This window comes from Rhododendron vialii, chromosome 13a (genome assembly GCF_030253575.1).
Source record: "Rhododendron vialii isolate Sample 1 chromosome 13a, ASM3025357v1".
In the NCBI taxonomy this organism is placed as follows: Eukaryota; Viridiplantae; Streptophyta; class Magnoliopsida; order Ericales; family Ericaceae; genus Rhododendron; species Rhododendron vialii.
The window spans coordinates 23518040-23530665 of NC_080569.1; the positions used below are offsets into that span (position 1 = coordinate 23518040).

Below are 12626 nucleotides of genomic sequence, written 5' to 3' on the forward strand. Positions count from 1 at the left end.
ATGTTGCCCTATTTTCTAAGCTTTATTATTATATTTTCAGTTTGGGCAGTTTATTATTTATGTTTCCTAATTAGTCTAGATTTCCTTATTATGCGTATTTCCTTGTTATGCGTCTTGTAGCCTATATAAAGGCGTGCTAGGTTATGGTTTGAATACAATAAATAATACATCTTTCGCTTTTCTTCACATGGTATCAGAGTTATAAGATCTAGATCCAATGAAATTTTCGCTCTAGGCAGGCGGCCTATACTTCATTGCCATCCACCGGGCAATCATAGCAACATGTAACCAGCTTGTGCACTCGGATTTCACTTCAAATCTCTATTGTCACGGCTTCTCTCGCTCATGACTCTTTTTGGCTCTTCTGGTCGTTTCTCTTTCCTATCTTCTTCTGGTTTCTCTTGGCTTGGCTTGGCATGGCTGCTCCTGGTTTTTTTTGGCTATTTTAAACTCAAGTTTGTAGATCTACTTGAGTTTGAGGGGGGATGTTAACATAATACTAGGAAATATTACATTGCCATATTTTCTAAGCTTTATTATTATATTTCCTGTTTAGGCAGATTATTATTTATAGTTGTGAAAACTTTCATTTTTGGCAAAGGCATGAATGCGTGAAGTGCGGGCGTGCCAAGACTTGTAGCGCCTAACTTTTGATGAAGATTCCCGTGAATCTTGACTTCTAACGTAAGAGCGATTACGTGCGACCCAAAGGTTGAAGATCACAATGAGGTTCGTGGTTTGCCACACGGTCGTGGACTTCAAATTTCCTAGTCGTATAGGAAATGCATAAAATGCGTGAACTTTATTACTCCGGGATAATAAAGTTTGATTACAAGAAAAGTAAAAATCCAAACTACTTGATGAAGTGAGTTTGAATGGGGTTTGAGCACGAGGTACTCTATAATCTACTTTGCTGAAAGTAGTAAAGTGTTGTGCTTCGTTGGGACGGCTTTGGTTTTTAAGCATTGAGCTTTCATTGGTGTTGGACCTTATTTCCGTCTTCAATTCTGCTATTTATAGGTACAGCAGTAAGCTAATTCAGGTCTGAATCCGAGTTCTGCTTTGCTCCATCAGCTGACACGTGTCCCATGACTGCTCCACTTTTCATGCACGTATGACAGTGGATGGTTTTCTGGCAGTTTGGAAGATCATGGGTGACATGGCAAGCAACTCCCCACTATCCCTCTTTCCATGCATTTGACACATGGCCAATTGACTTTTGAATTTCAAAATATCAACTGCCTCCAGATTGTTATGGTCCCCCTAAAACCAAGGACTTCACTTCGTGGGCCAAATCAATGTTTCCTTCATGGGTCAAACTGTGGGCTAGCTTCCTGGGCCAAACCTGCACCTCTCTTCTTCATGGGCCCAACCGTGATCGTGGGCTGCACATTTCTTGGGCCCAAATGGCAAATCCCCATGGCCCAATACTTATTCCATACTCAATTACCTAGCTTCGACCCAAATTAATTAACAAATCCAATAAAAGCCCAATCACAACAAGCCCGACCCACGGTGCCAAAAACGGGTATAAACATTGCCCCCCCTACGCCTTGATTCAGTTAAGATTAAGGCATTTGAAGAAGTCCAGTTTTTGGCATCCAAACAGATCTTGATGTGGACAATATTTTATCAGCCCCAAACGTGGCCTAATATTTTTCCTTTTTGAGTCGGCTGCTATCATTATCAGATCTTCATATGGGGCCTCTATCCATAAAGGAGGTCTCCTTTCTCCCTTGGAACTCTAAAAGCTTCCAAAAGATCCCTGTCCAACCCAATTTCTCTTCTTGTACGCGCAGCCTTTATTAAGATAGAAACAAAAATTCAAAAAGTAGGGAGAAGAAAGAGGAAGCGGTACATGTTACGGCCTAGAATTTTTATTTATCTTATTAGTTATTTTGGCCATTATTAATTGGAAGTGTTATGGCCGGTGTGGGTCCCAATTAATTATTTTGTGCGTGCTATGGGTATTGTTGTCGCGGTTATAATTTTTGGAGTATGCAATTGATTTTGGGTAAAATAGTGGTACTGGATGATAATTTTATAAAGTTGCGTTAGTTTGGATTGGTTAATAAGTAAATTTTTTTTTCTATTTATCTATCTAAATTTTAATTAATTAGTTAGGTAATATTTAGGGCAACAGGAGTAGTGGCCGATTTTTAAGCGTAATAATTAGGGTTATATACATAAGCTCAGAAGGATTTTGTTTTACATTGGAGATATTGTTTTGAGAGAAAAAAGTCACAGCAGGCGAAGTCGAAGTCGTAGTCGAAGAGTTTCGAGGTGGTTTTCTTCGGGTTTACCGATCAGAGGTAATATTTTCCTTTTGTTGTGATGTTTATTAATTGTTCCACGGATTGGTCAAGCCTTTGGGTTGGAGACTAGTTTAATGGGTTTTGTTTATGTAGAGAGAGAGAGAGGTGCGGCGTGGTGTGTGTGGCGGTGATCGGTGGTAGTCAGTTGGGGTTGCTTAAATATTGGACATTTGTGAGATGATTTGAATATTAATACCAGTAGAAGAATTAAATGGTGTCGATGCAGTGGGCTAAGTTTGATGCATGTGTGGACAAGTTGTCTTATTGAAGGGAGAACAGGTGGGTTTTCAGTTTTGGCACTTGAAATGCATATTGAGTTGTTGATGTGTACGTGGAACTAGCTTGGACTTAGGAATTAGAGTTTTTGGTTTGCTAGCTAATTGTCTGGTGACTTGGGTGATTAGTCTAGGCTAGTTAAGTATTCTTTCAGGCAGTCCTACTTTCTTGTAGATAATATTATACTTGATACAGTTAGTGATAATATTGCCAAATGATTCTTTGTTCAGGTTATGATCGATCATTTTGCATTGTTCGATTGCTTTAGCTTTAGACCTAGGTGAGTGGTTAAGCATGTTACGTATTTGCGAACTTCCTCGTATCCCTTAAATTGTTGTTTTGAGAAATTTACTATTGAAATTGGGAACATGTATTTGTTTTATTTGGTTCTTGAAATTGGCATGCGGATTGGTGAAACCATTTGTTGATCGAATAATATTTTGGTGAGAACTTTGTGGATATTGATGGGAACATATTTTGGAAGTCCAGGGAAATTAATCCTCTATGTGCGGGTGACTCTGGCCATTAGGGAAGAAACCGGATTAGGCCGGTGACCCTAATGCTCAACTGTTGTTATTGACCGGATCATTCTTAGGGAAAAGTTCCATGGGCTGCCTACTCGTGTTGACTCTAAGTTTTGATATTGGATCCAATTTTGAGATATTTATTCACTGGCACTTGGTACTATTGGTTTTGGTAGTGGTTCCCCATTGTTGTTGGAGATTGGATTGACAACACCATTAAGACTTATCGGATGAATCGTTAATTGGATTAATGGATTATTTTGTTGTTCACCGTATATGCCAAATTTATGTTGACATGGTAAATTATTTTGATCCCTATTTTGGAACTGTATTTAATATACATGCTTTGCTACTCACTGAGCTCGTCTGCTGACGGATTTATTCCAACTTCTTTTTTAGGCAAGTTGGGAAGTTAGGCAAGGACTCTGGCGGCATCTCAGGAATTTCATTTGTTGACCTCCTTAGGGTGTCTCATCCTATCTTAGTGTTTTATTTCATCGCTTCCGCATTGAAACATTTTGTCAGACATCTAGATTCTTTTATGACTGTTGGATCATTGAATTTTATTTGGTTCATGTGATGTTTGTGCCCCATTCTTTTTATGGAATTTATTGGTTGGGGATGTTCTAAATAAAAAAAATGGTTGACTGTTTGGTGGATCCTTGCTTGGGAGTTTTTTTTTTTATAAAATTCCTTTTTAGGCTGCATGTTCTACAAGTTTTGACCTTGTGGTTCATGGCCGGTCACTTCTCATTTTTGGGGTGTGACAGTACATATCCCAAGGCCTTTCAAAGTTGCTTCTCAAAACCAATGCCAGCACTGCCCCTTTTAAAGCTAACTTCTCTCTCTCTCCTTCCTCTCTACTTTTCGTTGCCCCTTTTTCTCCCATCCAAAGCTGAAAAAACCCTAGCCACCATTGTTGATTCCACAAAGCTTCGAATAATGTCATCTTTTAGGGCTAAACAATCGGCCAAGAGCCAAACTTCCTACACCGATGAAATCTAGAGAATCATCAAATCTGAAAGCCTTTCCATCAACTCTGAAATCCTGATCAATCGGACTCCACCACGCTCATCCAATGTTAAAATGGGGTTTGGCCCCGCCTTCAATGGTGACTTCCCGGAGTCACTCTACCCATTCTACCCTCTTGCCAAAGAAGCCTTGCCATTCGATTTCATCACTACCGATTGGACCGCATATCCAAAGGACATCCCAAATCGGCTTTGGCACAAGCCTGACAAGCAGTACGTTCAATGGGTCAATCTCATGGCGGCCGTGAAGGAGGGACTGTGGAAGGAGGTAGGGATCTACGAAGCCCTCATGCTCAACTGTCATCTCATCGACATGGACAAAGCCCTGTTCATGGCTGTGGCCCAACTCTGATGTGTTTCCTCTAACTCTTTTCACTTCCGCATTGGTATGATGGGCATCACGATGCAAGATGTTCCTTTTTCACCGGCCTTCGCCCCCACGAGGTTAGGGCCGATTGCTTTGTTTCACAGAAAACCCCATCTTTCATATACCTTAAATCGGCCCAATTGGCCTACTCTAACTTCTTGAAATGCTTCGCTGGTGAAAAAGGAGAGGAAGTCATCGAAGAGGAACACGTGGCTCTCTTTATTTACTGGCTGAACAAATGTATCTTTTGTGTTTCTTCGAGTAGAATTACCAAGGAATTCACTGATATTGCTAAGGCCTTGGCTTCGGGCCAGAAATTGGCCCTAGCCCCGCTAGTCCTTGCACATTTATACCGTGGCATGCAGGAGCTGTTAACAAACAAATTTGCCTTTGCCCCCGGCCTTATTTGGATTGTCACCCTTTGGCTGTGGTCGTATTTCCCCACGTTGGCCCCAAAAATGAACAAGAACCCCACACATGCATGTTACGGCCGTCACTACATGGGTCAAGAACTCCAATTACGCGATTTTAACTCCTGCTTCACCTACTTTTACCTTGAACTAACCACTTTGGGCAAGGGCTATATGCCATTTGAAAGGGAAATAGTACCTCTTTGGCTGAAAAACCCCGCCGGAGAGCCTGGAGAGGACTTTGATGAGCACAAGGAGGTCTGGGCCAGCTTCTTTATTTTGAGAGATTTGTTATATGGCATGGGTATGTCCTCGGCCAACAACAGGTGTGGGACGGAGTACTACAACGCTGCCCAATTTGCTCGCCAATTCGGGCTTATGCAGCTCATTCCAATTCCCCCATATCTGTCTTGCAACAAGGACTTCATTGATAGAGTCATCGTACCAGAAAAGACCGTAGAGACCATCCGGAACCAATTTGCTAAGGATGAGGCCACCTTTCAGTTAAGGCCTTACCTTGAACGCCCAGAAAAGTCTCTTAGATTTGAAAAGTGGTGGGCAGCATATGTGAACAAATACTTTGACAAAGACCTAGATGAGGTTTTGGCAAAAATTACCCCTGTTGCTATAATTGTTAAAGATGTTGATCTAGTCAAGAAGAAAACCTCTCGCTCTAAGGGTCCCTCTCCATCCGCAAGCTTGAAAAGGAAAGGTATACACAAAGAATTAGCTTTCTTGCCTTATTCACTGTCTTAGTTCAGACCTTTACCATATTCACTCATGCAATTTCCATTTCAGGTGCACAAGAAGTTATCAAACCTAAACCAGTGGGAACCCCACAGAAGAAAAGGCTCAAGAAGCTATCTGACAAGAGACCAACAACTGTATGATCTGCTCAACTCTTTCCTTTCTTATTCAACCTTATGATCTAGACCTAAATGCCTAAACCTGCAGGAGAAGACTGCTGCCATTGCTGGTAGGACCCGAAGCAGCACCAAGACTAGCTCCCCTGAACAGGTTAATCTTTCTGCCAAGGTATCTCTGTATTAAAGCCTGAATCTCATTTTCACTAAGGCCTGAATACTTATACTCATACCTTTGCTAAACTTTGTATTTTCATTCAAGCCGAATCGAAAGAGACTGCCCATCATGCTGAATCAACCCCAAAAAAGGAAACCAAAAAGATAAAAACCCTGACAATTCGTACCAAAAAGTCACAAGAAGAGGAAACACAAGAGACAGAATTGAAAAAGAGTCCTTCAATTGCCTCTGGTGATTCTTCCACTGCCTTATTGGAGGTAAACGTCATTTCTTAACTTTAACTCTCTTAATTCTCTCTTAGGCTTTCCTTGACAAACTTGTCTCGTATCCTTTGATAAACCCAGCCTACCTCGGAAGGCTCTCGAATCAACCTTGAGCATGAGGCTTCATCCCGAACCCCTGAGAAATCCAAGGCTTCTCCAATCAATCTTGACCCAACACCTATCCAAAAAGAAGAGATTGTTGAAGAGGCAGCTGACGAGGACATCGAGGATTTCTTCAAAACTGCTGCTAGCCTCGTACAAGTGTCCCTCTCGGGCATTTCTTGAGATAGGTCAAGTTCTACCTAAACGCCCCCAACAGCCGGAGAGATTGCCGAGGCCAAGGAGACTTTCAAGGCCTTGATCAAGATGGACATTAGGACTGCTCTTCACCCAGGAAGGGTTTCCTCATTCAAGAAGGCTTTCGGCATCTTGGCCCATGCTCAGGTCTTCAGTGAAGCTGCCAAGACAGCTCTGTAATATTTCCATAAAGACTTCCCAGACATGCAAAAATCGTATGACAACACGTCTCTAGAACTTTCCAAGATGGAAACGAGCCTTACTGAAATCGAGGATCTTCGCTAGGATTTAAGCAAATGTGTAGGTGGCAATGAAGATTTCAAGACCCAGATTGAGGCAATTGAGGTGCAAAAAACCAACCTTACCAAAGACATCCAGGCCTGGGAAGACCAGATCCAAGAGTTGAGGAAAAAACAAGAAGATGCAGAGAAAAGCATGATGGCCTTGGTGACTCAGCAATTAGGTCTGGAAGCTCAGCAAAAAGAAATGTTTGCCACATCCAAGGCTATCAAGATCAGACTTCTACCCCTGGTTCCCAATCAATCAGGCCTCCAAAACTCAAAAGAAAGGTTAGAGGCCCAACTCAACAGTCTTGCTGCCTCGTGGGACAACCTTCGATCAAGCCTCCTTAATGAACTATAGGTTATTCTGGCCTTGTAATAGAATAGAACTTTTATGTAGCCCTGAACTCTAATCCCTAGGGCTGTTGGTGTTTACATGGCCTAAACCTTAAGCCTTTTTGACTATTAATATTTTTGGTGGCCTAAACAGATTTAGGCCTTTATGGTAGCCTAAACAGATTCAGGCCTTTATTTATCTACTATGGCTTTGATGGTAGCTTTTCTTTAAAATCTCTCATTTCCCACGTCGTAGGATAATGAAGTTTTAAAAACTTTCCATTGATATTATGTTTATGCATTCCACCATCTAAACCCATTAAAAGATAAACATTACCTTCGAACACCTTGCAAATTTGATAGGACCCTTCCCACGTCGGAGACCATTTTCCGTACCTTGGGGTTTGAGCGCCTAAGGGAAGAACTACTTGCCACACCAAATCTCCTTCTGTGAAGCTTTTCCTTCTAACTCTTCTATTATAAGCTTTGGCCACTTGATGCTTTTGAACCAACATATGGTCTAACGCAGCTAACCTTACCTCATCAAGGTCTTCCATCTCCATTAACATAGCTTGGCTATAATCAGCAAGATTTAAGCCATTCTGGTACGCGATTCTAGCCGATCTAACCATTACCTCCATAGGAAGTACGGGGTCATGGCCATATACCAGCATGTAAAGAGTAACATTTATGGCTTCTTTCTTTGAAGTTCTATAAGCTCATAATGCATCAGAAAGGAGCTCATGCCAAACCCTTGGATTTTCTTCTACCATCTTCTCAATAATCCCAATCAAGGTCTTATTGGTTGACTCAGCCTGGCCATTCCCTTGTGCATAATAGGGGGTTGAGTGAGAGAGCTGTATATTGAATTGGCTAGTAAAGGCCCAAACTTGTGCTCCAAAGAACACTGAGCCTCTGTCCGCCACAAAGTGCTCCGGTATTCCAAACCTATGAATAATTCTCTCCTTCATAACTTTGATCACATCCTGTTGATCCACAAATTTTAATGGAATGGCCTCTGCCCATTTTGTAAAGTAATCTGTGGCTACCATGATGAACTTGTGTTGTTTCGATGAAGGGGGATAAATCATCCCAATTATATCCAAAGCCCAGCCTCTAAAAGGCCAAGGCTTTACTATGGCTTGATAATCAGTTGCAGACATGTGATGCACTGGGCCATGAGCTTAACAAGGCTAATAGCCCTTAGAAAAATGTATACAATCCTCTAAGATAGTGGGCCAATAGTAACCATATCTTCTAATTAGCCACATCATCTTTATACCGGATTGATATGCTCCACAAATCCCCTCATGGACTTCTGCCATTACCTTCATGGCCTCAGTATGGCATAAGCATCTCAACAACAAGTCATCTTCGAGGCCTTTCTTGTACAATTCATCTCTAAGGAGAATATAACTCAACGCTCTTCTCTTAACCTTCCTGCTAGTCCCCATATGAGGCCGCTTTAAGTAAGCAATGATGGGATCACGCCAGTCCTCCTTACCTTCTTCTTCTTCAATTGGAAGGTCTAAAACAAATACTTCTAGGCCTAAACCTCTTCTCCTTACAGAGGGGAATAGCCTTTTCTGGACTGTAATGATCTTATGAAGAGTCTCTGGTGATAGCTTTAGAGCAGTTGAAGCCTGAGCCAAACTGTTTGCTTCAGTATTCATACTCCTTGAGATGTGTTTAATAGTTATGTTATCAAAGTCTTGAATTAACTGCACCACTGCCACATAATAAAGAGCTAATTCCTCACTATAGCACTTAAACGTTCCTGCCAAGTGATTGATTACAAGGTTTGAATCCCTTATAACCTTTACTTCTCTGGCCTCAAGATCCCTTAGGATTTCAAGGCCTATTACCACTGCTTCATATTCAGTTTGGTTATTTGTGCATGGAAAATCAAATTGAAAAGATAGCTCTATTCTCAGGCCTTGAGGAGAAATAATGATAACTCCACAGCCTAAGACCATTTGAGTTTTTGATCTATCAAAGAGAAGAGTCCAAGGAGTGAGTGAGATTTCAAATGTGCTCAGGCCTGTATCAGATTCTTCATTGATATCCACACAAGGATGATTAGCAAGAAAATCTGCCAAGGCCTAGCCCTTTATAGTCTTTTGGGGGACATATTGAAAACTGAACTCCATTAAGGCCAGAGACCATTTGCCTATTTGGCCTCACATGATTGGCCGAGAAAGTAAGTATTTAATAAGGTCTGTTTGACTTATAATATAAACCACAACGGGAAGCATGTAGTGCTTCAACTTTATTGCTACAAAGTACAAAGCAAAACATAACTTTTCCATAGGAGAGTATCTTCTTTCACAAGGAGTTAACAACCTACTTAAATAATACACCGCTTGCTCTTTCCCTTGCTCATTGTCTTGTGCTAAAAGGCATCCAATAGAGCCTTCCGCAATTGAAATGTGGAGCTTTAAAGGCTTGTTCTTGATAGGAGGCATAAGGACTGGAGCCTTTGCTAGGTAGCCTTTGATCTCATCAAAGGCCTTCTGATGGCTTGCCTCCCAAACAAAAGTGTCTTGATCTTTCAGCTTCAAGAGTTGAGAAAAGACTTGAACCTTTCGTGCTAGGTTTGAGATAAACTTTCTCAAAAAGTTAAGTGACCCCAAGAGCTTCTACAACTCCTTCTTGGTAGTAGGAGGCTTTGCTTCCATGATTGCCTTGGCCTTATTCTTATCATTCTCAATCCCTCTGTTGTGAACCAAAAACCCTGGGAACTTGCCTCCGAAGACTCCAAAGGCACACTTTAAGGGGTTCACCTTCAAATCGAATTGTTGCATCCTCAAGAACGACCTCTTTAAGTGTTCCAAGTATTCTTCATAGGATTGAGATTTGACCATTATATCATCGATGTAGATCTCCATGAAACGGCCAATAAAATCGGGAAAAATAGCATTCATTGCTCGTTGAAATGAAGCACCAGCATTCTTTAGGCCGAATGGCATGACAACCCACTCAAAGGTTCCCAAAGCTCCGGGACACCTAAAAGCTGTCTTAGCCATATCGGCCTCATCGATGAAGATCTGATTATATCCGGAATGACCATCCATAAAGGACAAAACCATATGACCGGAGGCCCCATCTACCAAAAGATCTGCAACTGGCATTGGATACTCATCCTTTGGGGAAGCCAAATTCAAATTTCTGAAGTCCATACATACTCTGATCTTGCCATTTTTCTTAAGGATTGGTACGACATTAGAGAGCTAAGTGACATACCTAGTCGTTCGTATGAACCTAGCATTGAAGAGGCATTCGATCTCATCTTTCACTTGCAAGTAGACCTCATTAGACATCCTCCTTGGTGGCTGTTTGAAAGGCCTAAATCCTGGCTGGATAGGCAACTTGTGTTCCACCAAATCTCTAGACATGCCTAGAAGTTTGTCCTAATTCTAGGCAAAACAAGACTTGAATTCTGTTAAGAGCTGAATGAACTTTTCTTTCACATCTTCTGGCAAAAGCTGACTAGTATATATAGGCCTAGGATTTTCTGAATCTCCGAGATTCACTTCTTCCAAAAGGTCTTGAACATCAGCTTTCAACTCGTCTAACTTGGCAGGGGCTGCCTCTAAGTCTTCCAACCCGATCTCATCCAGATCTTCCTCCAAATTGTCGTCTTCATTGATTACTTCAGTCGAGCAGGCCAAATAACCTTCTTCTTCTTGCTCTTCTTCTTCCTTAAGCCTTTTTTCCAGTAAATAGGCCTTAAACTTCGTCAACATAGCCAGCAAAACCATGTCCTTCTCTTTTTCTGAAGGCCTTATTGACATTTAGACGATCATTTGGTTGAAGCTGTAATCGGCCAATTTGACTCTGTGATCATTGGGCCAATTAACTCTTGGTATAATGCTTTCACCTCCTCCACCGACTTGTGAGCAGAAATAGGTACAATCTTGTGATGGCCATACGTATCCAGGCCTGCCACTTTTATTGGGCCAACATCGTCATCATATAATCTTGCCTCAGCATGATTGGTTGAGGCAAGAAAAGGTCTACGATCCGCCCATATTACCTCCACATCTTCTTGATTCCAAAAAACCAAACATTGGTGCAAGGTTGATGGCACAGCCAAGCAGGCGTGAATCCAATCCTTTCCCAACAAAATGTTGAACGAAGACCGTGAATTTACCACAAAGAAAGGAGTTGTGAGCGTCTTTGATCCAACCGTCAAATTCATGATCAAAATTCCTTGACATATCGTTTCCTGTCCTGTGAAGTCGATCAAAGTAGTCGTTGTCAAAACCAGGTCTTGATCTATTTTGCCTAGCTTGAGCATGGTAGATCTAGGCATGAGATTAGCCGCCGAGCCATTATCAACAACGAGTCGATTGATTGGCATTCCATCCACACATCCTGAGATATACAAAGCTTAATATGCTTTGTCATCTTAAGAGTTGGCTTCTCAAATATCACGCTTGCTGCTCGGTCTTCTGTGGAATTCTTATCCTCGTCCTTCTATATTATCACTGAAGGCCCACCTCCATTCAGACTTGAATTGAGGGACTCCTTCAATATTTCTACAGTTTCACCCATCTCCACCACATCACCTTCCATAGCAGTAAGCTTGTTGTCTTTCACTTCTAACTCAAATGGAAGAAAACCAACCATGTTGCACTGCATCCTTGAGGCCTGTCCAGGCCTGAATTCTTTGGCTTGTGGATTCAACCGTAGCTTGCCCCCCGAGTCTTGTTTCTTTGGCTCGGGAGTAGCCTTCTTTAATAAAGTAACCTGCCTTGGAAGAGGCTTAATCCTAGCCTCCTCAAGGGTTTTGTCCAATGAAGCCTTCTTTTCAAACTGAGGAACTTGCTCTGAAGATGAACTGACAACAACCTCTTTGTACGTTCTCTACAAGGGCTTGTATTCTTTCCTAGGCTTGACTGTTTCAACCTTCAACTCTTCTGTAGGTAACCCCAACACCTTTTTCTCATTAGGGTCATCTTCTTCCATCATGTCCCCAAGCAAATTCTCTTCCTCTTGAGCCCTCCTTTCCGCTCGCCTAAACCATTGGTGGCGTCTTTTTTGAGATCGGGACAATGGTGATGAAAGAGCAGGAAACTTAGGATGCTCAACCTTATGCCATTCATTTGAAGGGATGACATGAGATTTAACAGTCCTAGGCCTCCCCTTGGATGGGGCTGAAATTCTGAGATTGTTGAGCTCATTTTCAATCTCCACCACACCTGGCTAGATTCTGTTGAAGACCGATTCCCGTCTGATCTGGATCTGTTTCTGTTTAGGCTTGCGTATCTCTTCAGGCCTGACTTCAGTTCTCCCCACAATTATGCTCTTAAACATAGGTCTGGATGGAACAGCATGATGTCCACATTCAGTGCAAGCCAAGGAACAACTTGGTTTCTCTGGCTTTCTGACTCCTTCATGCCTTAACCACCAGGACTTCTTCTTTTCAAATCTTCTCACCCTTTCAGGAGTGAAATCTTGCTCATAACACGGATCCTAGTAG

At 41.9% G+C, this 12626-nt stretch overlaps 3 protein-coding genes across 4 annotated transcripts in view; 2 read left to right on the forward strand and 1 right to left on the reverse strand.

Annotated features, from left to right (window-relative positions):
* The window catches only part of LOC131313372 (cysteine-rich receptor-like protein kinase 10), a 65518-nt gene that overhangs the window by 22932 nt on the left and 29960 nt on the right, over positions 1-12626 (forward strand). The window lies entirely within an intron of this gene.
* LOC131314020 (uncharacterized) lies at positions 4202-6512 on the forward strand. The gene is made up of 5 exons (XM_058342518.1): positions 4202-4473; positions 4557-5635; positions 5722-5807; positions 5878-5958; positions 6309-6512. The coding sequence occupies exons 1-5, from the start codon at positions 4202-4204 to the stop codon at positions 6510-6512; spliced, it is 1722 nt and encodes a 573-aa protein (XP_058198501.1).
* Positions 7861-8304, reverse strand: LOC131314021 (uncharacterized). Its single transcript, XM_058342519.1, has one exon. The coding sequence runs from the start codon at positions 8302-8304 to the stop codon at positions 7861-7863; it is 444 nt and encodes a 147-aa protein (XP_058198502.1).

What these genes read in the sequence shown, in the direction of transcription:
- LOC131314020 (XM_058342518.1), top strand. Translation starts at nt 4,202, where the DNA reads ATGGGGTTTGGCCCCGCCTTCAATGGTGACTTCCCGGAGTCACTCTAC. An exon ending in ATCGACATGGACAAAGCCCT is followed by an intron (nt 4,474 to 4,556) that starts GTTCATGGCTGT and finishes TCACGATGCAAG; the next exon opens with ATGTTCCTTTTTCACCGGCC. An exon ending in CTGACAAGAGACCAACAACT is followed by an intron (nt 5,808 to 5,877) that starts GTATGATCTGCT and finishes CTAAACCTGCAG; the next exon opens with GAGAAGACTGCTGCCATTGC.
- LOC131314021 (XM_058342519.1), bottom strand. Translation starts at nt 8,304, where the DNA reads ATGTCTGCAACTGATTATCAAGCCATAGTAAAGCCTTGGCCTTTTAGA.